Source organism: Mollisia scopiformis (assembly GCF_001500285.1).
Source record: "Mollisia scopiformis unplaced genomic scaffold LY89scaffold_1, whole genome shotgun sequence".
Taxonomy (NCBI): domain Eukaryota; kingdom Fungi; phylum Ascomycota; class Leotiomycetes; order Helotiales; family Mollisiaceae; genus Mollisia; species Mollisia scopiformis.
The window spans coordinates 836,033-862,566 of record NW_017263581.1 but is presented as its reverse complement, the minus strand read 5'-3'; the positions used below and the strand labels follow the sequence as shown (position 1 = coordinate 862,566).

The following is a 26,534-nucleotide window of genomic DNA, read 5'->3' as shown; positions in this document are numbered from 1 at the left end:
CGGCGGCGAAATTTTGCCGATCCTTTGTACATTTTGCGACTCAAGCTTCATATTTCACAACGCCAAATTCTAAGCATCATTTGGTATAATTTGGGTGTAAGTAATTCGATTTGGGATATCTAGATACCCTGCTAATCTGCTAGTACAGCTTTCACTCCAATTCCAGATCAAGATGATCACCAGATTCATGACGGAGGTGACAACGGTCTTCAACCCATTCTCTCCTAAAGCAAAGACCGCACGATTATTTCTGTCTTTCCTGCCGCCGAATGCGAGGGCTGGGGGCATGAAGATTAGTACGAGGCTATTACCACGAACTTCGAAAGAGATAAGCTTTGTTGAGCTAAAGTTCAGTAAGTTTGATCTTGCAAGGCCCTTAATTTCTCTGCAGCACATTATCTGACTGTTGCCTACAGAAGATGGAAAAGAGATGAAGCTTGATGCTGAGAAGTTGGGCATCAAGGGGGTGACTGAAGAGGTAGACCGACATTCACGAATATTGGCTAGACAAGAGGAGCTGAATGGCAATTGAGCTGGAGCCGTGGATTTGTACACTATTGCATATGGGAGGCGCACTGGCTGAATGTATGATTCTATTGTAGTTTGGAGTTGGGCGAGAGAGTTGAAGTTTTGTACCTTTAGACAATTTCGGACAATGGTTGGTACGTACAGAAACAGACTCAAGCACCTACGAAAACATTTCCGACTACGAAGTACAAGCAAAACCATCCAATCAAGAAGAGGAGAGTGAAGGTTTACAGAAGAGCCATTGAATGCACACTGGGAAGTATGTTCATGAAACTATGTATTGAATTTCACCGCAAGAACCATCTAAGCGTCAATCGTAGCTACTTTTGTACCATTCCAGCAAACCATGCTTTCAAATCCATGATTTTGGACAAATGCCTCTATGTTCGAAGAATTTATGCAGCAGCGCCAGAGATGAAGAACCACTTATCGATGCTAGGATCAATGGGGGCTGGCCTAAGGTCCTCGTTCGCAGGGATGGGAGGAAGTTGGTCTGGAGTAACTCGGCTTGGTGACTTCTGAACGGTAAGGTTGGTACTATGTTGAGATTAGTGAAGGCTTCTCGAAAGGGGCTCAAGAACTACTTACACAGAAACTTCACCAGGGTTCGTCTTGCCAGTGATAAGCTTCTCCCAAGCTTCAGCACACTCACGGACGACATCGGTGGCGTACCTGTAATCATTAGTCTTTTTGTTGTCGTACCCATACCTTCGACTCACTTCTTGTTTTTGCACTCGCCAGTGAAAGCAAACTGGTTCTCAGGCTTTCCATCTGGGATTTTGTAGATTCTGAACCACTCGTTTGTAGCTCTCAAGAGACCTGGGAGGTGACGCTCAACATCCTCAACATCGTTGAGCTTGGGTGCCAGTGGGTCATTGACATCGATAACGATGACCTTCCAGTCAGTCTCCTCCTCATCAAGCAAAGCCATAACACCGAGAATCTTGACTTGCTTAACCTGACCTGGATATCCGACCAACTCGCCAATCTCGCAGACATCCAATGGGTCGTTATCGCCCTTAGCCTTGGTCTCGGGGTGGATAACATTGGGGTCTTCCCAGGTCTAAAGACACTTATTAGTATGCTGCGGTAGATTTCTTTGAAGGGTATCGTACTTGGGGGAAGGCACCATAGTTCCAGAGGTAGCCCTTGTGTGGGAAGCAGTTTCGAACGAAACGAAGCTTGCCCTTCTTAACATCTTGCTTCTGAAGTATGAGTTAGTAGATATTCGAATGTGCAGTGAATGGTGCAAGTCACGATTGGGTTGAGCAATTCTTCCTTGGAGATCTTTCACATGGAACAAGTTAGCAGATTTCTTATCCAAAGTTTGAAGATGCGGTGAGAATGAGGGGTCAAAGTTGAGGATCGCATGGCGGGGTGAGATTGTCAACATACCTCCATTTTGGCATTGGTCCACCTAGGAATTTCGACAACCATGTTCAAGATGGTCTGTTGCTCGTTCGCATAAAGAGGGATGTCATGGAAAGGGGAAATAATCTTTCCATCCTTCTCAATGTAGACACGGTGTGCCAGAGTGTTAGGAGCTCCGACCTTGTGAGTCTTGTACTCGGAAGCCATTTTGGTCGAAAGTCGTCGACTTAATTGAGGGGAACGAGAGGAGGAAGGATCTGTGGTATTGTTGTTGAAAGAAGGCGAGTTATTGTGGGGAGAAGAAGACGAGCCCGACAAGTGACGAGCTATCTGTTTTGTGCGGAGCGCCAGTGTGGTGAACGAGACCTGCAGTTGCAGATTTTGGGACAGGGACGGCAGGAACGGTGAATGTCCAATGTGTTGAATCCAAGGGGAGGTCCCGTGAATTGATGCCCGAATATGTATAGATCTGAAGGACATACAGGCTGGAATTCAATATCTCCAACTGCGATCCCGCAATTGGCTTTTCCTCCGGCACTCACTACTGATAGACCTAGGTAGCTCGAGATGCCGATGCAGTGATTCCCGTCACCCGAGCAGGAGCAGGGAGAGACATTTCTATTGCGATCACATGGTGATAAGCTCGCTATCGGGACGACTTTTGATGAATGAGTAAACCGGCGACAACTTTCTCAATATTTCTCCTCGACACTCTTTCCTTTCCTGTGCCATGTTATGCAGCGTTTCATTTCCACAATCATGACATCCGTCACCAAGAAAATTCCCATTCCTCGGAATGGAGTGGATTACAGAGGCAAACTTGTTCTGGCACCTATGGTCCGTAGTGGAGAGCTTCCTTCTCGACTGCTAGCCCTTCATTATGGAGCAGACCTGGTGTGGGGTGAGTATTTTGAAATCTACTTCTTATACTCCTACTGACGATTTTGGCAGGTCCTGAGACTGTGGATAGATCAATGATCGGAACGACACGAAAGGTCAATGAAGCCCTCTCCACGATCGACTTTACTCGACTGCCCTCACACGGCGCGAAAGACCCGCGAAAAGACCAGCCCGAAAGTCTCATCTATCGCATTCACCCAGAGAGAGAAGGGAAGCACCTCATATTCCAGATTGGTACTTCAGACCCAGAAAGAGCTGTTCAGGCTGCGCGGATTGTCGCAGGAGATGTTGCTGGAATCGATGTGAATGCTGGATGTCCAAAGCCGTTCAGTACAAGCGGTGGTATGGGTGCTGCACTTCTGCAGACTCCAGACAAGTTATGCGCCATCTTGGAAGCTCTGATTAGGGATATTGTACCAGAATTCGAGATTGGTATCAGTGTCAAGATTCGACTTCTGGAAACCCCAGAGAAGACTGAGTACTTGGTCCGAAAACTCTGTGCCACTGGCATCACTGGATTGACAATCCATTGTCGGACGACTCCCATGAGGCCAAGAGAGAAGGCGATTCGGGAACAACTGAGAATGATTGCGGGCATTTGCAGAGAGACCGGAGTGGCTTGTTTGATGAATGGGGACGTTGAAAATCGAGCACAAGCTGAGCAACTTATTGCTGAATTCGGTGTAGATGGTGCTATGATTGCTACTGCAGCAGAGACAAATTCAAGCTGTTTCAGAAGTGAGGCAGACGGAGGCTTGGCTTCATGGAACCAAGTCGTCGAGCAATATCTGAAGACATGCCTGGAAGTCGAAAACCGCTGGGGCAACACGAAATACCTTCTTAACCATCTCATTCCTGGCAAGAGACCTGAGTATCGAGAAGTCACCATGAGCAAGAGTTACCACCAAGCTTGCAAGATTCTAGGCCTCGAGCATTTAGAATCACAAGCGAAAGAGGTCGATGAAAAGCTTGGAATCACTCCGGACACCGAATATCAAGGTAGAAAGAACAAGAACAAGAAGAACAAGAGTGCTCTAGCAGCTGGTGGACAACAAGGGAAGCAAAGATCTGATAAGAAGCCACTTTCAGACAGAGGTGTGCAAAGTCAACAACCTACCCTGGCCATAGCCTGAATGCTTGAATTTCAACAGCTGATATGAAGGAATGCATCGAGAAAAGAATCCTTTCAACGGCGTCATGGTTACCAAGCTATATGGGGTAATCTCAACTTAGGCATTGCGTGGCGTTGGTGGTAGATACACACACCGAAATAGAGGTACATAAACCTTTCACATTTACTTGACTATTTACACCAATAAACCCTCTGATTGTGGATTTGACTACAATCATCATCGAAACCACCTGATATCTGCACCTCTTTTCATCCACAGCAAACAGTTACCTCTTCTTGAGGACCACTACTGAAGTCAGCTACAAACCGTCGCAATTCCTGAAGGCATAACATACCTCAAGCTAACCGTCTCCCAGCTAAATATAAAGGCCCCAATCCAAGCCCCGATAATTATGCAAATGATGATATACCCATTGTAGTACATCGCCAACAGCATAATGAAATACGCCACAGCAAATTGCAGCATATGCAACGTCGCCCTTACAATCTGTTGCAAGATATGTGGTTTGAAAGGCGGGACTACCATCGCACTGGCTCCATTCGACCCAGCAGCTTTGGACGAGCACGCTTGTTGTTCTGGCGCAGGGGAAGAATTGACAGAGATTGGCACATATGAGCGTTGGTACTGGCGAAGGATGTAGCGGTCGTATTCTTTACCCAGTCGACGGAGGAACTCGAGGCATACGACGAGGAAGATCACACCGATGCAGAAGCCGGCGAACATGCCGCGGTGATGTGCCATGAGCTGGAGAGGAAACCTGGATTTGTGAGCTTTCATTTGTGGAGAACAGACGGGGAGCGAACAGGCGTCGATTGTGTACCAGTTCCATAGCATCTGGTTGTGGATTAGTGCTGGATGAAGGTGGGACAATGAGAGATACTTACGGAAATCTGACAGTCTCCTCCCATTGACATTGCCATTGAGGATGTAGCGGCAGCGGCACTACCAGTTGCTGTGGCGGTCATCGCCGTTGTGGAAGTTCCCATATCCATCTTGAATGTTGATGTTCAAGGTATCTAATCTTGAAGGTCTGTAGTTGAGAGATGTCTCCTTTCAAGATTTCGCTTGTGGGAGGATAGCGACTGCCATTTAAGTATCCAGGACTTGCGGGATCACCTGTGCATCACGAGCCACATGGCACCGGTGGCGGGGTAATGAGCCCATTGCAATCAAAGACTACTGCAGTATTTTTGGTTTTTCTTATATGAAAGGAGAAAAGTCGCCAAGTGCTTGGAGGGGGTTTGAGAAGTTTTGAAGGAAAGTGGCTTGATAAGAGAGCTTTCTTCGCCACTCATGGAACATCTTTAAACTTTTACCAATTTGAAGGTTCCAACTTGATTTAAATGTTCACATTGTTGAGATATTATTATATTGTCGGTTGACGGGAGAGAACATGCAGGTATTAAATGTTGTAGTCGTGTGTCAGACACTCGGCACTAAAGCTTAGATGTATGTACAGAATTGACAGGAATACGTAGCCTACAGGTAGACAACTCCTCACTTGTGCATACTGATGCTAAATAGCCTATTGTACGTATCTCTTTTACAGTGAATTCTTGTGCAATGTCAAGTTCTTGATTGTCGATACCCGCGAAGTCACTTGCTTCGACTCTATTTTCCACAACGAGTCCGGTCAAGAGAATCTCGGGTATCGAGAACGGGACGAACAATAGAGTTCTCAGTTAAGTGCAATTGTACATTTGAAAAAGCCAAAGATCTGTAGAAGTCTAAAGCATTGTCGTACAGTGGTAGGTAGCCTCGCCGCACAGCCTTCACCTCGCGTAAAGTGCCCACCCATGTCGACGCGCTTCAACGCGTCTTCCAAAATCCGGACTCATCAGAAAATCACCTCAAGCACATTGAACCTGCAACCGAACATGGCGAGCTTTTTCGACCTCAAGGCCCGCAAGGAAGCTGCTGCTACCAATGGCTCTTCCAAAAGTGCCCCTGCTGCGAAAGAGACGAATCGAATGCAACCATGGGTTGAGAAATAGTATGGGACAATATCTACAAAGCTCTAGATATCTGCTAATAAAGATGCACAGCCGTCCGAAGAATCTCTCGGATGTCACAGCTCAAGATCACACCATCACCGTCCTACAACGAACTCTACAGTCCTCCAATGTATGTCTCTGCCTAGCTTGACCCCAAGGAATAGAACTGACCGTTCCAGCTCCCCCACATGCTCTTCTACGGTCCCCCAGGCACAGGAAAAACATCCACCGTCCTCGCACTCGCAAAGGAGCTCTACGGCCCCGAACTAATGAAAACCCGCGTCCTGGAACTCAACGCCTCCGACGAACGCGGAATATCCATCGTCCGCGAGAAAGTCAAAAACTTCGCACGAATGCAACTCGCGCAGCCGACCGCCGCCCAACGAGCCCAGTACCCCTGTCCCCCTTATAAAATCATTATATTGGATGAGGCGGACTCGATGACGCAGGATGCGCAGAGCGCGTTGAGGAGGACGATGGAGACGTATAGTAAGATTACGAGGTTTTGTCTTATTTGTAATTATGTGACGAGGATTATCGATCCGTTGGCGAGTCGGTGCTCGAAGTTCCGGTTTAAGAGTTTGGATCAGGGGAATGCGAGGGCGAGGGTGGAGGATATTGCGAGGAAGGAGGGGGTCAGGTTGGAGGATGGGGCGGCGGATATGTTGATTAAGTGCTCGGAGGGGGATTTGAGGAAGGCGATTACTTTTTTGCAGAGTGCGGCGAGGTTGGTGGGTGCGGTAGGGGATGATGGAGAGGAGGAGGAGGACAAGATGGATGTGGATGAGAAAGAGGAGAAATTGGTTACGGTCAAGAGTGTGGAGGATATTGCTGGTGTGATTCCGGATGCTACTATTGAAGGTCTTGTCCAGGCTATGCGGCCAAAATCTAGAGGCTTGGTGTATGAAGCTGTTTCGAAGCAGGTCACTGACATGGTTGCTGATGGATGGAGTGCCACACAAGTTATCACTCAGGTATGTTTTGAGTACTCGGAGTTTGTAAACTCTGCTAATCGGTCCAGTTATTCCCAGCCATCATCTATGACGAAGCTATCGCAGACAACCAGAAGAACAAGATTACGCTCATCTTCTCAGAAGCTGATAAGCGACTGGTGGATGGCTCGGACGAGCATCTCACAATTCTTGATTCAGCATTAAGGATATCTGGTATTCTTGCAGGAGCTTAGTAGTGACAAGACTGGGATTGCATAGCAGGATATATGGCGTTCAGGGTGGATCTGCGGGACATCAAAATAGCTGAGATGTATATGATTTGATGATTGCTTGATCTCCGAAGGTGATGAAGGAATAACACGAATATCATACAGCTGAATCAAAGATAATTCTTCTAACAACTCGATTTCCCGTGACTCTTGGTCCTAGTTGAGTCCCAAGCACTTGTTTATGAAACTGCAGTTGATGTTCGAACATTAGTGTTCAGCCACTATTCACTTCTCTTGCAGGATATTGTGGGACTATTCTGATGCATATTCACGTTTTACACTTCACAGGCTGGTGAAAATGCCAAGCATAAAAATTAGACATTGCTCTTCATCTACACTTGTACTAAGAAACCAAAGCTTCCGTATTGCAACAGAGGGGTATAATCCCAAAATCAAAACTCCCTATCCGTCCCTTCCTCCCTCCACCTCACAGTCTCCACTGTACCACCTCTACAATGCAATAACAGCCCCAACAAACCCCGCAGCAACAGCTCCCGCAACCTTAACCCGACTCCCTACACCTTGCGTCGGCGCAGCCGCTTTCGATGAACTGGTAGCCAAGAATCCATTATCACTCAACATCTGATACTCCACACTATAAATACTGCTCAGAAGGGTCTGGGCGTCGGTTGGTGCGGCGCTGATGTACCCAGCGGTTGGAGTTTGGCGGTGGGTGATGAGAGACGACATCGAGGCTTCAAAGCTGGAGACTGAGCTGGAGAGGGCGGCGTTGGTTTGGAGAGCGGAGGCGAAAGAGAGGAATGCGGTGTCAGTGGCGAGTGCGACGATGTAGGATTCTAGGTCATTTGCTAGGGCAGTGGTTTGTCTGGGGGAAGTTAGTAGGGATTTGGATTGGGTTGGGGAGGGACGAACGCTGGGGATTGAGGGATTGGGTCAGCGAGGGAGAGGGTGGAGAGAAGTCCTGTGAGGACGAGGAGGGAGTTAAAGTGCATGTTGAGGATGGGTTGAAAGTACTAAGTGAAGAAAGTTTGATCTTATTTTGACGAAATGAAAGACTGGTGACTTAATGTTCGAAACTTAACATCGTGAAAATTGCACGAGAGGGTGGAGTGACCATTTTATAAAGCAACCCGTATTTCTTTACCACGAGCAAATCTCCGTAGTGCTGGTCAAAGTGCCTGAAGAGGCACAGCAGGACTTGGCATCATGGTAGCCTTGGCGATATGAGCCGTTGACGATGTTTTTGACGTGAATTTCAAGGGATGAGCCGAGGAGATTGGCCTTGCGACCTGTCAGCCTTGTGAACTAAAATGGCACTATGTCCGATCAAGTTTAACTTATGGGGCTGAGCTGAAAGTGCTTGGATAACAAACGATGCTGATTGGAAATCTTATTTTGAATAAGGTTGCTGCTGACAATCGATTACTGTATATTTTGAAATCTGACAACTTACGTAAAACAATACTGGACTCACAAACTGTGCCTTCTTGGCTGACGATTTCAAGGACAAAGAATTCAGATGTAGAAAATCCGAGTATTGCTTACAGCGCGCAACGTGAAAGTAGATAGTAATAGTACTGAGAGTCATAACTGATAATACCACTGGGGAATAGAAAAGCGAGCTAGACCCCTAGAAAGTGAGGAGCCAGCTTTTCAAGCATTCTATCTTCGAAGTTTGAATTGCCTGCAACTGTGCTAGACAATGAATCTCCTGGACTGCGTTGGTCCAAAGTCTTCCAAACCTTGAAATAATTGCACTGCAATGATGAGGAACAAAATATTGCAATAAGTAGAGTAACTGGTACAGAAGTGATCACAAAGTCGTTGAATGAATAGCCCGCCTATTCGAGCGCATGACTATGTGGAGAAGGATAGGCTGTGGTTCTGAAGGCTCAGCTACATCGGCATCGCAGAGGAGTCTTTTATTCGTTTCATAAATTTGGTTCATAAATTCACTTGAGACGAACAGAGGAATGATGAAAGGAGCTTGACAGTGCTGTGAACAGATGAGGCTACTGATCCTTGGCACAACCCCTGTCAGTGACGTTGGGTTGCGTGGAAGCTTTGTCTCACCACCAACCACCACAACTTTATCAAACATCTCGAACATCTGACAACAAGACTTTCGTTCCTCGTTCTTACAATTTACGATTCATCGACCAGATCAATTCGAAACACATATCTCAAGTATTCAATCCAAGATGTCTCCCTCCAACGAGAACCAATCCACTACCCCTCAAGCCAACCTCCAAACAACTCCGCCCACCACTCCTCAATCAATGAGTACGTCTCGCAGATCCATTCTACCTATCCTATTCCTCATTATACTTCACCTCCAGCTTCATATTCACTATGTACCAATGCTAACGCACCAATTGCAGCTCTCAACCCTTCCCAATCCACCACTCCCGCACAAGCAAAGGAGTCTCAAGACCAAGAGATGCGCATCCGCGGTGGCGACCGTGGAGGCATGTGTCCAGGACGATTCTGCTTTATCATCCCATGTCCTCTGCCTTGCGATTGCTGCATCATCTAAGATTGTGAGAGAAAAGGGGCATGTGGGGGAGATACCAAGGGGCTGCGGAGTAACGAAATGAGGATCTGATGATTGTTCATTGTTTTCGGCGTTTGGGGGACAGTGGAAGGTTCATTATTACATGGATGTTCTTGAGTGTTGAGGTTGTTGGGGGGTCAATTCGGTGCTTTAGGAAATACAAATCATGGATTTTAAGCTACGTCAAAATGGTGATGCATGAAGCATGGTCATGCCGCAGACTTGCTTACGACCTCAATCGAGCTGTTTCTACTCTCTTATTCCTTCCGTTCGATGCTTCCTTCCCATAAAATATCATCCTCTTTTCATCCTTCGTGACAGATTGGCATTTACAGATAGCAAAGAGCACCTCAAAAAGACTATCTATGACATTGTCTTCGACCGCACTATTTAATTCATACACCTAGCACCTTCTCTGAACCCCGCCAATCCAATCACTTTCTTTTCATTCCAAGCATCCTCCTCAACTTTTCACTACCAAGTAAGTACTTGCCACCAAAAGCTCACCTCCCCAAACGATACGAAATTCCTTCTGTTCAATCCATCTGTTGCTAAACCGTCAATATTGAGTACTTCAGCAATTCCAACACGTCGGTAGCAGCTCGCTGGAGTATCAGTGCCTCTGAGACCAGAAAATGTTTCCTGCAGGTTTTCAGGTGGGTTCTCAAAGTCAATATTTGCAGAAAGATGGCAATTGCTCAGCAAGCAGCACAGGTCATTGTGGGTTTACGTTTTTGGCGAGCTGTTGTTCACGGATGTTTTGGTTTGCAATTCAAGTTGTACAGGAGCTTATATGTATTTGAAAGTTTGTATTCAGGAATAGGTTTTGTTCGCTGATCCATGACTCCATGCAGTATGGATGAGCTTAGCATCCTTTCACTCGCCAAACGAGGCTACATTTATGGTCTAATCGAAATCTTGGTTCTTTCTAGTTTAGGCGCTCGCTTGATATAGGGGGCAGACAACAAGACGGTGGCTGGACAATGCATGTAGAATGATATGTTGCTAGCGAGAATCAGTCTATTGTCAAGAATGTTTATTTCGATTTGTTTGAGATCGTAATTACTCTTATCTCCTAAGTTCATCGCGTTGATATACAATGGACGAGCTGATTCATGAGCTATCCTCTATGGAAGCTGCTCTATCGTCTTGACCTTGAATTCGAGCGAGGTAAGGCCAGTCAAGCCTCCTCATTCGTCTCATTCTGGTGTCAAGGTCGGTAGTGTCTAGGCTGCCACTCCCTTGTTCTGGCTCTGCGAAACCAGAACCAGCACCTGGAACCGGTATAGTCTCTTCTCTTCTTGAGCCAGGTTGGACATGTGACATTATAATCACACATAGTGCAGTCTTGTAATGACCCTTCTTCCCCGCTCTACACCTTTTTCCCAGCTCGAAGCATGTCTGATACTTTGGGCGGAAGGACTAGAGCACTTCTATCGTTCCTTTTATAGAAATCCACAATGACCACTGCCGTTTTCTCAGGAAGATCTTCGTGGATGAAATGTCCAGCTTCAGGGAAGACTTGGAGTGCATATTTGCCTGCATCATATTAGTTTCGAAAAGACAACAATGAAGAGAAACTAACCTTGCATCTGCCCGATCGTAAGCTCCTTATCCAATCTATCCGTTCCCGCCAACAACAACAGCTTCCCTCCCCTCGCCTCAAGAAACTTCTTACTAAGTCCAATGAACCATCCTTCCCAGAATGGCTGCGTAGCTGCTAGATCCGTCCTCCACGTCCAACTCCTCGAACTCCTGATCTCAGAATCATGTTTCAACAAAGCCGGCACGCTCGTTCTAGCACTCATCGAATTTCGAATTGTTCTAGAGCGGATATGCCATTCTATACCTGATTCCAGGGAAGGGAAACCAGCAGGTCGGGTAGAAAGGTAGGTTTGCATGCTTTGTAGGGCATCGATTGCTGATCCTTCTACTACATCCAGAACAGCGTAGCCCAATAACGAATTTCCTAGTTTTCCACTCTTGGCAACATCCGTGACAACTGCTCCGCCTAGTGAATGGCCTATCAGGATTAAGGGAGGCATGGTCTCCCATCCCATTTGTAGTTTTGTCCTCTCTATCACGGTCAATAAATCGGAGCTAAGAGTTTCTAGACTCAGATCTAGGATCTCAGTCTCTTGTGATGGAGATATGGTTGTGGAGCCGTGACCGCGCGCGTCGAGGGAGAGGATCCCAGCGTTGGGGAGACGTTTTCGCAGTTCGGATGTGAGGGCTGCGAAGGAGAGGCCAGAGGAACCGGCACCGTGATGGGTTATGAAGAGAGGAGCCGAAGGACCGATGGGGGAGGTTAGGTAGACGTGGTGGGTTATTGTTGTGTCGGCAGAGGGAGATGGGAGGAAGAGCTCTCGTTCGAAGTAGGTAGTCCAGGGAATTTGGTCCATTGTTCTTTTATTTGGGGATCTAGGGTATGTGGTTAGCTATTGTTATGCTGGACAGGATGAGTCCGTACCCTTGAGGTCTTGCGAATAACTTCTGGTTCTGCGAAGGGATAATTGTACCAGTCGAGGAGGCAGAAGATGCAGAGGAAGCAGAAGAGGAGTCGTCATCGTGGGGCAGCTCTGCAGATTCAATGTCGAAGTGACCTGTCTCCTCTTCTTCCTCATCTGCTTCTATGAAGGGCGGTATTGTAGGAGGCATAGTGGCGGGGTAGCTTGAGAGCTTTGCTTTGGCAAATGCGCGTTGGAGATCACTCATATTGGTCGATGTTCTCTTGCGTAATGTAACATCTGAGATTGCAACATATGCGATGAATGTAGACAAGAATAGGGTTGCGAGGCTCCTCAATGGGTGATAGTTGAGTCAAGGAAATATTTCCATTGCCCTGAATGTTGGTAAATATTTTGACAGTCGAGGCCATGCCATCAACATGGCAGTCTCGCCTAGGCGAAGTGGGGTGAGGAGCTTGGACATTTCAGCAAGGGGGCTGGAGGCTGGGGGGCAAGGCTCACAAGGCAAGGGTGACTAACGTGCATCTTTTCAATGCTGGTCCGAGATGCAAAAGATTGACCATCGAGAATTCACGTTGCACTTCATTTCCACACCACTCGCTCTCCTTATCGTTGGACAGATCAACATATCTCTCTTGTACATGACATTGTAACCACCACCCTGTTTCGCTCACATTTTGTACGTTGATTGTCTCAAAATAATGTTGAACATACGATTGTCCAACTGCGGGATGATGTCACTGCAGCGATATTGACTTTTAGACTTGTGGCCAAAAACCCAACCTGGTCAATGTTTTACGTCTGCGTAACTACCTTCGAGATAGAGTAGCTGCTTGGGACGACGCATCATTGGTGGCACTACTTGAAACTACTGCACCCTCAACTTAGCTCGATTGCTCAATTGCCCATCTTTTCCTCTCGATCGTCCTAGACCCTGCTTTCTCCCCTCCTCGGGTTCTCCTCTTAATTATTACCTTATTGTCTAATACATTGCCCAGAAGCAGCAGCAACAGCATACCAACGAAATCTCTACACTTTTTCATTCACCAGACAGTGATAGAGAGTATTCTCAATACCCGTCAATATGGTCTCTCTCTGGGGCTCGAAGAAGGATGGCGATGATCCCGAGTCCGAAGCTCAACAAAATGGTGATGGAGCAGAGCCCAGCAGCGAACCCGCCCCTGCCCGCCATTCAGTCGAAGCAAACGAACGTACACGATTGCTTCCTCCACCTCATGAAGGATATCTGAGCCCCGATGACCCCGCTGTGAGGATTCACTCTTGTCTTGTTATTTTGAATGTTCTGCTAACAAGGCCAGGTATCCCCATACAACTTGTGGAGCGTCCGATTCCTTCGCTACTTTACCGTCTTCTTCGCTGTGATTACCTTCATCTGGTGGGTGCTTCTGCTGGTCTCGATCTTCGTGAGCCCACCTGGAATGCACTCTCGTGGCTCCGGATTCTTCGACTTCTCTTACACGACCTTGACGCTTGGTCTACTGTTGACGGTCCTTCTATTCTTCTCTACGCCCTCTAAAGCCGCTCAAGTATCATGCCTCGTCATTTCAGTCATCTTATTGATCGACATGATCATGATTGTCGCCGTACCACAGCTTCGATTCGAGGAAGGTTGGGTTGGAATCGCAAGTGTTGTCTGGGCGTTGCTCATCAGCATCTGGACAGTCTTCACAGATAGGATCGTTACGTGGGGCAAGCATGAAGAGGAAGAACGTCTCACTGGCCGTTACGAGACTCGTCGCACTCTCACAGAGTGGCTCGCTGTCCTATTTTCAACGATTGTCTTGATCGTCATTGCTGTCGTGGCTGTCCTCATGTCCGCAACTCTGATCATTCGAGCTCGAGACGCCTCTCTTCCAGCTCCTGGAGAGCAATACTATGTCGATGGCGACAAGTACCGCATTCATGTCTTCTGCGAAGGCAATACAACGACTCACAAGGGAACGAAAGTGCCAACAGTACTTTTCGAGGCTGGAGAACAACCTTTCGCTGGTAGTATGGCTCTGTTTGCCGAAAATGCTCTAGCAAACGGAAGTATCAGCAGATATTGTTATTCTGATCGCCCAGGTCTAGGATGGTCCGACAATGCCCCATCTCCATTCTCCGCCGGTATGGCAACAGATGCTCTCTCTGAGGCTCTCGCTCGTGCTGGAGAAGAAGGACCATGGGTTCTTGCCAGTGCTGGTATTGGCAGCATCTACAGTCGCATCTTTTCGTCTCGCCATGGTCGTGATGTCAAGGGCTTGTTGTTGATTGACCCTATGCACGAGGATCTCCTTCATCGCATTGGAAATCCATCTCGTGGCTTCCTCCTTTGGGCATACGGTATCCTCTCTCCTCTTGGACTCGACCGTATTCCAGCAGCCATCTTCAAAGGTCGGACTCGCGAAGATCGCATCTTTGGTCGCTCAGCACATCAAAGTGGAAAGTATATCAAGGCCAAGCTTCAAGAATCTCTCGTTGCAGATTCTTTGAGCAAGAACGAAGTTAGTAGCGCAAGAAATATCCAGAAGGAGGGGACACCATTGGCGCTTATCAGTTCGGGTATTGAGGTAAGAACTGATAGCGAGTGGGAGAAGAAACAGAGAGATCTCAGCCACTTGACGAATAACCTCGTTAGCTGGGATATCGTCAACAAGGCGCCACACGAGGTGTGGCAAACATATAATGGGAGAGAGACTATTGAGAAGAGATTGAAGGAGCTGATCAAAGTCTAATCTCCAAGATGAACATGGAAGATTGTGAGAAGAAATAAAGCCAAAGCAGGCTATTTGAATTAATGATGGGGATGAGGTACATAACAGAGCGACGAATGGTCTTCAATGCGTTTCTTTTCACATACCTGTATGCATTTCAGCTCGGTGCTGGTTGGGTTTTCTTGGTCTTGTTGAACATGATACTCTCTACACTATTTTGAATTTGAATGATGTTATGCTGTCGAGCTTTGAGTGCATGAATAGTGAACAGCATATGCAACATGAGGTTCTCAAGTTACTACGACGTTCCCAGATATGGTTCACTTTCTTGATACTTCTCCTGCTGTCAAGTCGGTTCGTGTGAAGAGACAATCTTTCAATTCACTACTTCCTTCCTCTCCTTTCTCTATTCACTCTAAGTTGTTGACTCATAGCCAAGATCTTCCAACAAGCCTTTGCTGTCTCCTCCTCTTCCTATGTAAAGACAGCCCCAGACTACAAACTAAACAACACCAAAACACAACACCGAAGACTTTAACATGTCGGCGCACCCGCGTTACCATGCTTCGTGTCAAAATTTCTATCTGAAAAACAAACTTTCCCTGAAAAACGTTGCGAGTTTAAGATGTTCGTATTTTTGTTGTCAACGAATGCTTTATTGTCAACAAAATTTCCATCATCACCCCATGTTTTTTACGCCACATACCCGGAATCTAATCCTCTACTCCACGTCCCTGGCTCTCCACACACACCAGCACACCAGACCATCAGTCGTAGCGCAGTAAAGTCTTCGGAAAATTGTCTGAGGAGGAAGACGGAGGACGGAGGCCGGAGGCCGGATTATATACCCTCCGTTCTCACGCTAGCAGAAATCGTTCAGGCGGTTCTAGATATAATGTGGTTGTACAGATTCGCTTTTTGTGAGAGTAAATTAAGTCAGTTTGCTGTTCGTCCCTTTTGCCTACCTCAGCCTCAAAATTCACTAGCAAAGTCACATACGTGGATTGATTTTAAATTCTCTATTTATTTAGGGTACATATATAACTCCAAGTTTTTAACAACTTGCTCAACACCCAGAGAAGCATTGCAGAAGGAATCCAGGACGGAGTTTGCAGCAGTGGAGATATCGCCAATATAGTCCTACATCTTGGGTTCATCGTTATCGTCTCTCAATGCAGAATATTCAAGAAATCCAGGCTCTTCACATCTGATATCTCTATTATCAATGAATATTTTGCTATTAACAAATCTTCTACTATCAACAAACCGTCTGTTGTTAACAAACCTTCTATTATCAATAAATCTTCTATTATCAATAAACTTTCTACTATTAATAGCTTACAATTATATCCAAGCAAACTTAAAACCACACACTTATTCTCTATCCCACAACCCGATACACCACAAGATCCTATACTCTACTCCACGCTCCCTGGCTCACACACCAACACACCAACACACCAGACCATAGTTCAGAGCCGTCAGGACTTCTCAGAGTTGTATAAAGTCGGGGGACGGAGGAAGGAGGCCGGATTATATACCCTCCGTCCTCACACAAACCTTCTACTTCAACAAATCTTCTACTATCAACAAACCTTTTGCTATTAACAACTTGCAATTACATCCAAGCAAACTTAACACCACAACCCAGTACACCTCAGAATCCTATACTCTACTCCACGTCCCTGGCTCCACACACCAACACACCAATTGCAGAGCCATGAAGTCTTCGGAAAGTTATCTGAGGAAGACGGAGGACGGAGGACGGAGGACGGAGGCCGGATTATATACCCTCCATCCTTACGCTAATAAAATCCGTCCAAGTAATTTTAGATAAATTCACTATATATCGGCCTTTTAAAAAAAGGTTATTAAGCATTTATTCTTTTAGCTTTTATATTATTGATTCAATAAGAATAATGAGGATTTATTAGCACGTTTCGAAAAACTATAAATCGCGCTCCAGAGCGCTAAAACTTTTCTTCTACAAGAATCAGATACTCCCAGATTAAAAAGAGATTTACGGGTTGGATCGATGTACGACTTGAGTTTACGTGGAGTTAGCATTTGTATGTTGGGTGATTACTTTGAGGTGTGAGGAATGGATTTAGGTTAGAGGAAGAATGGAGGTGGTGATGATTGTTGACAATGAAAGGGAAATGTTAACAACAGCAGGAAACTAACTTTCTCAATGCTGAGTGTTCAAGAAAATTAAGTTTAGTTTCATGTCTTATTTATCAAAGAACTCTCTGCCGTCCAAATAGTTTGCTTTGCTGCTATGCCTAAATGAACCCAATACTTTAAAGCTTTAACTCTCGACTTGGTACATCACAGGATAGTCCTGTTTCTCTTTGCTATAACGTAAATGTTTCTAAATCATCTAAGGAAGGGAAAGGCCAGTATTTATACCTCCTAGTCCTTTAACTCTGCAGAAATCAATTTCCCTTTTAATCTCACCAAAGATCAATTCACTATCTTATTGCGTTCGTATTGCATCCGAATTCCAAACCCAAAACATCTTCTTAACAAAATCTAGCCTTAAATTCACCAAAGCAAAACGACTCGCAACTTTTTACTAGCGCTTTTCGAAAAATGATAAAACGCGCTCTAGAGCGCCGTCTTTCTTGTTCTTCAGAAAAAATCCAGTCTTGCTGAGAGCTATGATGTTTTGGATCCGGCGTCAATGATTATCAACTGGTGTTGGTATGTGTGTTGCATTGTTGTGCTGTGGAGATTAAGGGGCGGGGTTTAGTGGGTTGGGGAAAGAATGGTGAGAAGTGGGTGTTGACAATGAAAGTAGTGGTTGATGACAAAGCCAGACAATACTGCAATAATGTTTTTAAGACATGTAAAGTAACGAGAAGCAACCACTTTCCTAGATAAATTTTCACGCATAAGTTGTTACATCTTTTGAGGATTTACAAGGATAATAAGTTGTGAGACTATGTTTCAACTTTAGGGAATAATAAAGTCGGGAGTTACTTAATATTTTCAATAGTTACAATGAATATAACTTGTCAAATTATGTCTTTGTTCTTTGAATAAGCTTAAGTCGGTCTATAAATACTCCTTTGTCTGTAACTTTGGATTGTTCATACTTCGCGCTAAAGAAAACATCAAAGCTCAAGTGAGGGCCCGGAGTCGAGCTTTTTAATAATCAAGAAAAGTTGGCGCAGCTTCTAGAGGTCTCGTGGCAATCTTTGAAATTTAGGAACAAGAGATAGAGAGTTGACAATGCAAAAATGCTTGGCAACAATCGACTATTCACTAACAGCTGGTCATATTGCTCTTACTCAGCGTGCCGAGCAGTATGCAGCACAATGAAGAGATCTATCCCGGGCCCAAACGCCACAATGGATAGACGAGAACGTCTTGTTTGGGTTGCTTAAAGAAAAAATGATTGTGGTAGGTGGGAGCAAGCCCTTTTATACTTGGATTTCGTTCAGGTTGGAGTGATTTTGCATACTTTCGCTCTTGATCATATTCAGTGAATGATAAGAAAGAATAATCCAAAGTCGCATGCTCTTTATCCATTCACTGTTATTGTTCACTGCTCCTAGGTAGAATTTGCTAAGACAATACAAAGTCAAAGAAAGGCATAGAAGCCACACTGAAGGGTAGTCACGAAGCGGTGAACAGATGTGATTCCTTTTTCGAGCATCTCAAGGTTTTATTCAATTACTCGAACATATGGCCAAGAGACTTAAGCGGCAGCACTCGATAAGCTGCAGCCGTGAAGCGGAAGCAAAAGCGCAACTCGCTTAAAAAGGGGTTGCGGCGCGATAGCAACTCAAAATTAATCTGCTCATGAGCGTTAAGCCGTTAAATGAGAGAGCAATAAAACAGCTAACTTAGAAATAAAAAATTCATAGATTAAATTGACAAAAAAACTCCCCACTATATCTGCTACCCCACTGGGGTGGCAGTATAGCGGTTAGAAAAAACCCCGGCCGGTTTATTTTCAGAGATCCTGGATCCTTGGACTACGCTTTTACTTCTTTTTTCTTGTTTTTTTTTCTCAAGCTTTCTTTCTGTTTTTTTTTTTTTTTTTTTTTTTTTTTTTTTCAATATTCCATCCGGTAGAGGCCAGCCAGGACAAACCCCGGACGGTTTGTTTTCCAGGAAAATCCGGGTCCAGAAATCCTCGGGGTTCCAGTCCCACCATACTTACGGTGGGACGGTGACAACATTATGCTTATTGAACTCTATATGGTGTTGTGTGGGCGCGCTAAGGATGCGGCCGAATTGGGATTGCTTGCGCATAAGTTGCGCTTGAAGGTGAGCGCAAGAGAGAGTCGACTTCACTAGCATACATGTAGTGATCATGATGAGTGAAATTGTTGCGCTTGATAGTGTTTTAGATTCACTACTAAGTTTGAGAAATGGCTTTGAAGTCAAGGCAAGAATGTCACAAGAGAACTTTGAAACGGAATGCTTCATTTAGATTACATGAAGTCTCATATACCAACTGCGTATTACTTCTTGCCCTTCAGCATGGCTTCCCTCATAGCCGCTCTTGCAGTCCTACTACCACCCAATTTCGGACCCTTCATAACCTCTTCTTCCTTCTTACCGGCAGCGGTCCTAGCAGGAGGTTGTGGTGGACCCGCTTTCTTGCGTTGTCGTTGAGAAACGGCATCCATAAACTCTCTCCTGAATGCTTCAGCTATCCTATCATCTGCTGCTTCATCGTTACCCGTTGTAGGCTCTTCTACAACGGGCTCCTCATAGATTTCCACTGTATATCGTTAGCAAAATAAATAGGAACCTGGAGTTCATGGACATACATCTGTTCTCTCTAAGCACATCTTCAACGAGCCTGTCTCTGGCAACATCCTCACTCGCTCTTCTTTTTCGTCCTCGCCATGGTTTGCCATCTGGACCTAGTCTGACCTTTCCAGGCTTCCCTCTCCCATGTTGAGGAATTTCATCAGTGACATTCTCTCCATCCAATATCCGTCTCGCACGATTGGTCAGCTCCACGTTCTTGGACCGAACATCATCACCGAGATCAACCTCCTGAAGTTTACCAAGAGTAGCCGGTTGCCGTTGAACATCCGTAGATTCTTTCGAAGTGCTTTTCTGCCCCGCAGACACAATCCCAGCCCCAATTTGTGATGTAGATGAAGTTTGACTCTGTGCACCTTCAATTGCTCGACGTTTAGCCAATTCGGAATCTATGTATGCCATCCTTCCTTCGTCAGTCACAGTCCTTATCCCAACATCCAAGATTTGGTTGAAGGGAAGCACTCACATATGTCTATTCACATCACCCACCGCCCCCATCTGCGGCGCGAACTTCCTCGGAACTCCATTGTCGATTAAGCCTCCTAATTCCCCAGCAGATTCAATGTGTTCAACCAAGGCTTGCTCGTCGCCTCTTGGCGCATGCGATTGTGTTTCTGCACGAAACTCGACCCCGCCTGCGCGCTTCTTCATCTTTCGTAGTCGTAGGATCTCAGCCATCGAGACTGGGACACCCTCAACCTCTTCGCTGCCATCTTTGGCCACATGACTCGCTGCTGAAGATATTAACTCGTCGAGGCTTTGCGGATGCGATGCGGCGGCGGGGGAGAGTGGTGTTGCTATCGTAGGAGGAGAGGCTGTGGTTTCCTCGTCATCAGCAGCGCGTTGTCGATAGACTTTACGCTTCTTGCTCGGTCGAAATAGTATCGTATCTGCGGAGGCCGGTGGTGGAGAAGCCATTTGTTGTTGATGTGTGGTTGTGAAATGTGGTGCTTGAGGTTCGCGTGATGAAGTGAAATCCGGGGTAAGCAGGGGTCAATTTAGATTAGCAGATCTTAGACCAGACGTTGTCTCAGAATTGCTACTTCTCCAAAACTTCAGATCATTTCAAAACTATTATTATCGTTGTTGAATTATATGCATGCTTGTAGCTCTTCAAGTGAAGTCCAAAGCTGCAGACTCTGTGAAGGTGAAAGGGCTACTCGGTGAATGGACCGCGATTATGACGTGGTCGTGACTGCCTCTTGAAGCATTTTTGATTTTTGACAACTGCTTTTGAACTTTGATACGTCCGCATTTTTGGGTTCGTAGTGCTTTATCCATTATCTATAGTATACACTAGAAGAAGGAAAGAGTCCGGTTCATTGGACAAGTGTGCCCAATCTGCCTGGAGTTGCCTAGGCGGAGTCATTCCCAGCCATCTTCTTTAACAGAGCCTCGAGCCTCTTCACCCCATACTTTGGCATAAATTCCATTATTCTTCCAGAGCAATATGGATGCCGAGCCATCATACAGAAAGCCTACAAGAGCTTCTCTAGGCCGAGTCAGGATGTTCGTCAGCACACCCCCAAAGAAGAAAATTGACAAGAAGCAAATGGAAGAACGACAACGGCTTACGAAGGTTCGAATCGAGTCTGCGGAGAAACTTCGACTTCTGGTCGCCCCATCTCTCAGATGGCCAACCAGAAACTCTGTTCGAGTCTTTAGAGAGGGTCAAGCGAAGCTTGCAGCGAAGGGCGCAACTCCGTCCAAGCAATCCTCCAATACCCAACCTGCTTCTGGTGGAAGCTCCTCTACTACCAACAACCCTTCCAGCTCGCCTTCAAGATTTCCCTTCTCTGTCCAAAATTCTAAAGACTTATCAACATTTCCCAAGTTCCCAGTCCTCCCTACAGAATTGCGTCTTCAAATATGGAAAGAGGCACTTTCGGCCCCCAAGTTCATAGAGCTACAGTATTGGACCAACGACGCAACGAAGACTCCATATCACTATGCCCCGAGTGTGGAAAAATCTCAAATCATCAACTACCAACGATACGAGCCACTCTTCTCGGTCTGTCTAGAAAGTCGGGAGGTAGCTCAATCATTCGCTCCTAAACATAGCAAGCTTTCACACCTCAAGATCACTCAGGATTCATGGGGGTAAGCAATCTTTCTTCTTGACATAGCGCTCATACTAACATTATCATTGTGAAAGAAATGTACTTCCAGCCTTGAACCCAGAACCAGTCTTCACCCCAGAACGAGATACCATCTTCTTCCGCCCCATGGACCACTCTCTGGGAAACAGTCTCCGCTCCCTGCCCTCCAACTTCCGCGGCCACATTGTCCGTATTCAACACATCGCCATTCCGCTCGACCTAAAAAAAGGTGTCTCGAGCACTCGCTGGTGGGCATCCGAGCTCGTGGCCTTTCCCAAACTCAAGACTTTAACTTTCATGCTTGGCTGTACGGAGAAGTCTTGGACGGGAGATCGGTCCATCGAGTTGAGGGACATGGAGCAATGGTTTGTGGATGGGAGGAAGAGGACTGTGGAGATCGATCTAGAGTGGCCGAGTGAGCGGATGTGGCAGAAGCGGAATGCGGGGGTTGTTGATGTCTCTGAGCTTCCGGCCTTTGTTGCGAGAGCGGTGCCGCATAGGCAGCTCGCGGTTAGGGTTGTGGCTTGGAAGAGGTTGCGTTCGAAGTAGTGGTGTGTCATGACAGTACTTTTGTGCCGTGCCTTTCTCTTGCTCTGCTGTTGGAAGGTTGCACTTGGTCAGGGAACGGTAATGACTTACGGCCGAATCATAATTAAGCAATGAATACTTTCTCGAGCAAGACATACATTGAACTTCACCTATAGCGAGACACAAGCATGGAGATATAGAGGCACTTGAACTGATTCATCAACAGTACTAAATTCATGCCCCTACCTCGACAGCGTTTGAATAAGGCTCGTTCTCACTTGGTCCAGAACATATCATAGAAAATCATGAAATGGACGCTATTATCCCCTGCAGACGGAGAAATATACCAAATATCTCTATTTGCTTGATGCCAGAAGCTGATACTATAGCTTTTGAAGTCATAACCACGCCCAAAAGATCCATACAAGCATTCAATATTTTCCCGTACAGAAAATCCATCTCTCCAGTAACTCCTGCAAATGCTCTAGCGCCAGGAAATGCCATTCAAAGCCATGTATCCAGTCTAATCGTAGTCTTCATCATCTTCATCCTCACTATCATCGACTGTCTTCTTCACCACATCTCGTACCTCCTCATTCAGCAATTCGCCAACTTCAGCACTCTCAGCAAGAATATCTCGAGCTTGTTCCAAATTAACTTTCATGTCTTCCATTATCAACCTCGAAGCAACTTCCAGTACCAAGACGGACTGCACGTAGGGTGTTACACCTCGAGCAGACATCAGCTTATCGTCCACTATTCGCTTTTTCAGCAATGGTGTAAACTTGTGCATGATGTTTTCCGAGATGGCACGCAGACCACGAGCTCCGTAGTATCCAGGGGTAAGATTTGTCGTCATTTTCATGAGTGACCGATCCTTGCCCGCATTGATCTTTTCTTCCATCTGTGCTCTGTAATAGGAATCTTCTCCCTTGATCATTTTCTTGATCAGGGCATGATGTTGTGTTATCCTCCTATCCAGCTTCTCCCATTTGATAGTCGGGTAATCTCTGTCCTCCCAATCCTCCTTTGCAGTTTTCGTCCGATGTGATCGACAGAATTTCTCTTGCATGCGAATGTTCATGTTCTTCCCGAACGCTCTGATATCCGCAGGATCAACGGGAGCATGACACATAGGACAACGTGCTGCTTGGGTCATAGTCAAAAATTCATCGTCGTCCAAAATAGCAGCCGGGGGCGGGTTGTTCCCAGTTTCTCCGACCAACGCTGTGACTTTCTCCCTTACGCTATCATCCATATCCCAGACCTGAAACTTCTGCACTTGCGTAGCAACAGGTGGCTCAGTTGGCTTCTCTTGCAGCCCTGGATGTGGCAGCAACGATTCGTCTGGATCGGCTGATGACTGGGTGAACGACTCCTCTAGATCATCCAAGCCAATCTTTTGAAATACTGCCTTTTGCTCTTGCTCTTCCTCTTCCTTCCAAGGTGTCATAGAAGGCTTCTCGAACTTATTCACTGTCTTCGGTGTAGAAGTCGGGTCGTCATCGAGTCGATGATTCTGGTAAGACTTTCTAGGCGAGAAGTCCGATGTGGGCGAGCTTGGGATACTACCCGGATGCCTGAATTTGGGGGGCTCTGGGGAAGCTTTTCTAACTGTCGATAGTCAGTTAGCATAGTACTTCGTCATATTGATCCTACATACCAAATCTCTGACTGGCAGATTTTGATTGGGATGACCGAGCTTGGCTACTGTTGCCGTATGTCGTTTTCGCCTTCTTGACTTTGGCTTGACCAAAAGCATCGAACATACCAGCTCCAAGCTTTGGAGTATCTGCCGGACTCTTCCTTTTGGGGCTGGTCTTTGAAGCACTGGAAGCACTGGATGAAGGTGCGTCATTTGCCCCACGACGTGGTCTTGAGGTCCCTCTGTAGCCTCCCTTGTCATCCTTCCAAGCTGGTGAAGGATTGCCATTTATCGTAGGTTTGTTCTGCTTTTTCCCGAGTGCAGAAATCCCGTTCTGTTTCTCTGAACCTTTGGTGAAAGTGGTTGGTTTGATGTTTGGGGAAGGCCTCTCATCATCGGAGGAGTTATCTGGAACTCGGTTGATGTCTTCATCATCTTCGGCTTGGACAGGCTCTACTGGTGCCTTTTTCGTATGCCCGCTCGAGCGTTTCGGAGCATTTTTTGGGGGCATGATCTCTTGTGCGGACTTTGTAGGACCATCGATTGTTCTGAAGAGAGACTGCCGAGGTTTCGTGATCCCAATGCGCCTGCTTGATTTATTGTCGAGATTGAGTTTCCAGACAAAGTCGCTCCGAGATGCCATGGATGGAGCAAGAGCGCGTCAGTCGCGTCGAAAACTACTTAAGGAATTGGTGGAGGTTTAAGCGATATTGCGGGGCAGAGGAGGCGGATCATCTCTGGGGGAGTGCGTTACTAGGCTGTGGAAAATCTGTCAAGGAGACAGAATACTATTCTTTGTACACTTAAGAACTTTGAAATAATATTCTTTGCAATTGGAAGGTTTGTAGAAACTTTTTTGCTAAACGCGAGTTGGAAATTCATCTCGAAGTGGTCCAAGCTCCCACGCCAAAAACGAAACCCTGCAGCACGCGTTTTGAATTCTTGAAGCTCTAAGTGAACTGCTCTTCTCAACAACCAACATTGAACGATGGCCTCAAACAGGAAGTATGCAGCGTTGCCAGATCTGGTATGGCTCACGCCACGGACTTCGACAAGCATAGCTAATATGTTGCCTACAGGACTCTGCACCAGATATATATGAGACACCAGAGTTGACCGACGACAATTCTACAGCTCCAGTATTGATGTCTTTGCACATGTTGGGCCTCTGCTGACCAGCTACAGACTGGCAGAGCTCGTTCTGAATCGACCACCTCATCGTACAAGGATTTCGACGAAGATGACGAGGAGTCTGGCATTTCCCGTGAGAGGTTGCAACCTGATGAAGCTCGCTCACATTTCTTGCCTGCCCAAGTAGATGCTCGAGATGTGGACTTTTCGGATCGAGTGAATGCGAAGAGGAAATCATACAAGACCTCGACGAGGAGACAGCGGAGACGAGAAGATGGTACAGAAGAATACGGGGATTTCAGTGACGAGGAGGATGGAGAAAGTCTTGGAAGGAAGCTTGCTAGGTTAAGGAGGGAAATTGAAGAAGTGAAGGAGGAATACGGAAAGAGACAAGCCGAGAACAAGAGTGTCGCTGGAAAAGACGGCGAAGACCTCGGGGTAGATGTCACAACGTTGAGTAGGATGCTCGATGGAATCTCGACCAGCCAAGGCTCAGCACCAGTCAGTGTGGCCGCAAAGTTTGCCAAAGACCTAGGAACCGGTATAAAGGCCAACGGACCTCCACAAACATCGCAAGGGAAAAGTGATCCAACTACATATACAGTTACATATGCACCAACATACCAACAGAGCCATGCTCTGGCCAAAGCTGCGGATTTCGACACTCGTTTGGCTCTGCTCGAGAGAGCTTTAGGGCTCGGGCCCACCGACCTCCCTACGAGTGCAACTCCCAGAGCCATTCTTCCAAGTCTCGAGACATTACAGCGGCAGATATCATTGATCACCGAATCCTCTCCCTCCTCGTTAGACAGCATTAGCAGAAGAGTTCGTACCCTTACACAAGAAGCTGAAAAGCTCGAAGAGTCACGAAAAGCAGCAAAGGCAGCCCAAGATGCCCTGAGAGCTGCGGGTGGCGATAACATTGCAGAGGAAGGTGAAGATTCGGAGCAAGTGGCCAAAATCAATGCCTTGTACGGGACTCTGGCCACCATCGAGAACTTAGCACCACTTCTTCCACCGCTATTAGATAGACTACGGTCATTACGGGCAATCCATGCAGATGCTGCTGTTGCTAGTGAGGGTTTGACCAAGGTCGAAGAACGGCAAACACAGATGGCTGAAGACATTAAAAAGTGGAGAGAAGGTCTTGAAAAAGTCGAAGCAGCTATGAAGCAAGGCGAAACAGTCATGAGTGGTAACATGAAAACAGTCGAAGGCTGGGTCAAGGAATTGGAGGAGAAGATGCAGAAAATTTGAAGGAATGAAATGTCAATATTACTGTCATCAGTCTAATAGATACCCATATGGAAGATTGTTTGTTTGATATATTGTCATCCTTAGCTCGCATGTTAAACATCGATACGTACTTTAAGAAGAAATGATAGGCCTTTAACCCTCGAGACTTTCACAGATTGTAGCCTCCAGATATACACTTGGTAGGTACCCCTGAATTGATCTCGTGACCCCCTTCCAAATATAACCGAGGGCGCTCCAAGTC

The 26,534-nt window shown here is 46.3% G+C and overlaps 13 protein-coding genes across 13 annotated transcripts; 7 read left to right on the top strand and 6 right to left on the bottom strand.

Annotated features, from left to right (window-relative positions):
* The first annotated feature begins 12 nt into the window (after positions 1–12).
* LY89DRAFT_633769 (mitochondrial ribosomal protein L44) lies at positions 13–795 on the top strand. Its single transcript, XM_018211357.1, has 3 exons — positions 13–96; positions 149–353; positions 417–795. Exons 2-3 carry the CDS (start codon positions 173–175, stop codon positions 530–532), a joined length of 297 nt encoding a protein of 98 aa, XP_018078354.1. The 5' UTR covers positions 13–96; positions 149–172; the 3' UTR covers positions 533–795.
* Positions 647–2,474, bottom strand: LY89DRAFT_679261 (putative inorganic pyrophosphatase). The gene is made up of 6 exons (XM_018213835.1): positions 1,924–2,474; positions 1,786–1,815; positions 1,644–1,733; positions 1,248–1,591; positions 1,117–1,200; positions 647–1,065 (listed from the first exon to the last, which is right to left on the bottom strand). The coding sequence occupies exons 1-6, from the start codon at positions 2,104–2,106 to the stop codon at positions 924–926; spliced, it is 873 nt and encodes a 290-aa protein (XP_018078353.1). The 5' UTR covers positions 2,107–2,474; the 3' UTR covers positions 647–923.
* A 160-nt stretch (positions 2,475–2,634) lies between these two features.
* On the top strand, positions 2,635–3,932 carry LY89DRAFT_572141 (FMN-linked oxidoreductase; the record flags this gene model as incomplete). The annotated part of the gene is made up of 2 exons (XM_018208626.1): positions 2,635–2,800; positions 2,851–3,932. The coding sequence occupies 2 exons, from the start codon at positions 2,635–2,637 to the stop codon at positions 3,930–3,932; spliced, it is 1,248 nt and encodes a 415-aa protein (XP_018078352.1).
* A 248-nt stretch (positions 3,933–4,180) lies between these two features.
* LY89DRAFT_727046 (uncharacterized protein) lies at positions 4,181–4,924 on the bottom strand (the record flags this gene model as incomplete). The annotated part of the gene is made up of 3 exons (XM_018219113.1): positions 4,181–4,217; positions 4,267–4,766; positions 4,817–4,924. The coding sequence occupies 3 exons, from the start codon at positions 4,922–4,924 to the stop codon at positions 4,181–4,183; spliced, it is 645 nt and encodes a 214-aa protein (XP_018078351.1).
* An 846-nt stretch (positions 4,925–5,770) lies between these two features.
* On the top strand, positions 5,771–7,264 carry LY89DRAFT_679259 (P-loop containing nucleoside triphosphate hydrolase protein). Its single transcript, XM_018213834.1, has 4 exons — positions 5,771–5,925; positions 5,978–6,056; positions 6,106–6,900; positions 6,948–7,264. The coding sequence occupies exons 1-4, from the start codon at positions 5,810–5,812 to the stop codon at positions 7,110–7,112; spliced, it is 1,155 nt and encodes a 384-aa protein (XP_018078350.1). The 5' UTR covers positions 5,771–5,809; the 3' UTR covers positions 7,113–7,264.
* A 334-nt stretch (positions 7,265–7,598) lies between these two features.
* LY89DRAFT_727044 (uncharacterized protein) lies at positions 7,599–8,101 on the bottom strand (the record flags this gene model as incomplete). Its single annotated transcript, XM_018219112.1, has 2 exons — positions 7,599–7,974; positions 8,022–8,101. 2 exons carry the CDS (start codon positions 8,099–8,101, stop codon positions 7,599–7,601), a joined length of 456 nt encoding a protein of 151 aa, XP_018078349.1.
* A 1,029-nt stretch (positions 8,102–9,130) lies between these two features.
* Positions 9,131–9,737, top strand: LY89DRAFT_679257 (uncharacterized protein). The gene is made up of 2 exons (XM_018213833.1): positions 9,131–9,392; positions 9,491–9,737. The coding sequence occupies exons 1-2, from the start codon at positions 9,311–9,313 to the stop codon at positions 9,643–9,645; spliced, it is 237 nt and encodes a 78-aa protein (XP_018078348.1). The 5' UTR covers positions 9,131–9,310; the 3' UTR covers positions 9,646–9,737.
* An 807-nt stretch (positions 9,738–10,544) lies between these two features.
* On the bottom strand, positions 10,545–12,743 carry LY89DRAFT_604283 (phosphatase methylesterase). Its single transcript, XM_018210349.1, has 4 exons — positions 12,633–12,743; positions 12,134–12,585; positions 11,249–12,084; positions 10,545–11,202 (listed from the first exon to the last, which is right to left on the bottom strand). The coding sequence occupies exons 2-4, from the start codon at positions 12,376–12,378 to the stop codon at positions 11,036–11,038; spliced, it is 1,248 nt and encodes a 415-aa protein (XP_018078347.1). The 5' UTR covers positions 12,379–12,585; positions 12,633–12,743; the 3' UTR covers positions 10,545–11,035.
* Positions 12,744–13,215: 472 nt separating this feature from the next.
* Positions 13,216–14,866, top strand: LY89DRAFT_692826 (uncharacterized protein; the record flags this gene model as incomplete). Its single annotated transcript, XM_018216598.1, has 2 exons — positions 13,216–13,398; positions 13,451–14,866. 2 exons carry the CDS (start codon positions 13,216–13,218, stop codon positions 14,864–14,866), a joined length of 1,599 nt encoding a protein of 532 aa, XP_018078346.1.
* A 4,405-nt stretch (positions 14,867–19,271) lies between these two features.
* Positions 19,272–20,864, bottom strand: LY89DRAFT_776190 (uncharacterized protein). Its single transcript, XM_018222020.1, has 3 exons — positions 20,100–20,864; positions 19,633–20,036; positions 19,272–19,583 (listed from the first exon to the last, which is right to left on the bottom strand). Exons 1-3 carry the CDS (start codon positions 20,549–20,551, stop codon positions 19,321–19,323), a joined length of 1,119 nt encoding a protein of 372 aa, XP_018078345.1. The 5' UTR covers positions 20,552–20,864; the 3' UTR covers positions 19,272–19,320.
* On the top strand, positions 20,685–22,409 carry LY89DRAFT_679252 (uncharacterized protein). The gene is made up of 2 exons (XM_018213832.1): positions 20,685–21,733; positions 21,789–22,409. The coding sequence occupies exons 1-2, from the start codon at positions 21,084–21,086 to the stop codon at positions 22,279–22,281; spliced, it is 1,143 nt and encodes a 380-aa protein (XP_018078344.1). The 5' UTR covers positions 20,685–21,083; the 3' UTR covers positions 22,282–22,409.
* Positions 22,410–22,783: 374 nt separating this feature from the next.
* On the bottom strand, positions 22,784–24,416 carry LY89DRAFT_662767 (uncharacterized protein; the record flags this gene model as incomplete). The annotated part of the gene is made up of 2 exons (XM_018212668.1): positions 22,784–23,874; positions 23,924–24,416. 2 exons carry the CDS (start codon positions 24,414–24,416, stop codon positions 22,784–22,786), a joined length of 1,584 nt encoding a protein of 527 aa, XP_018078343.1.
* A 430-nt stretch (positions 24,417–24,846) lies between these two features.
* LY89DRAFT_633746 (uncharacterized protein) lies at positions 24,847–26,347 on the top strand. Its single transcript, XM_018211356.1, has 3 exons — positions 24,847–24,932; positions 24,985–25,044; positions 25,091–26,347. The coding sequence occupies exons 1-3, from the start codon at positions 24,894–24,896 to the stop codon at positions 26,291–26,293; spliced, it is 1,302 nt and encodes a 433-aa protein (XP_018078342.1). The 5' UTR covers positions 24,847–24,893; the 3' UTR covers positions 26,294–26,347.
* Positions 26,348–26,534: the final 187 nt, after the last annotated feature.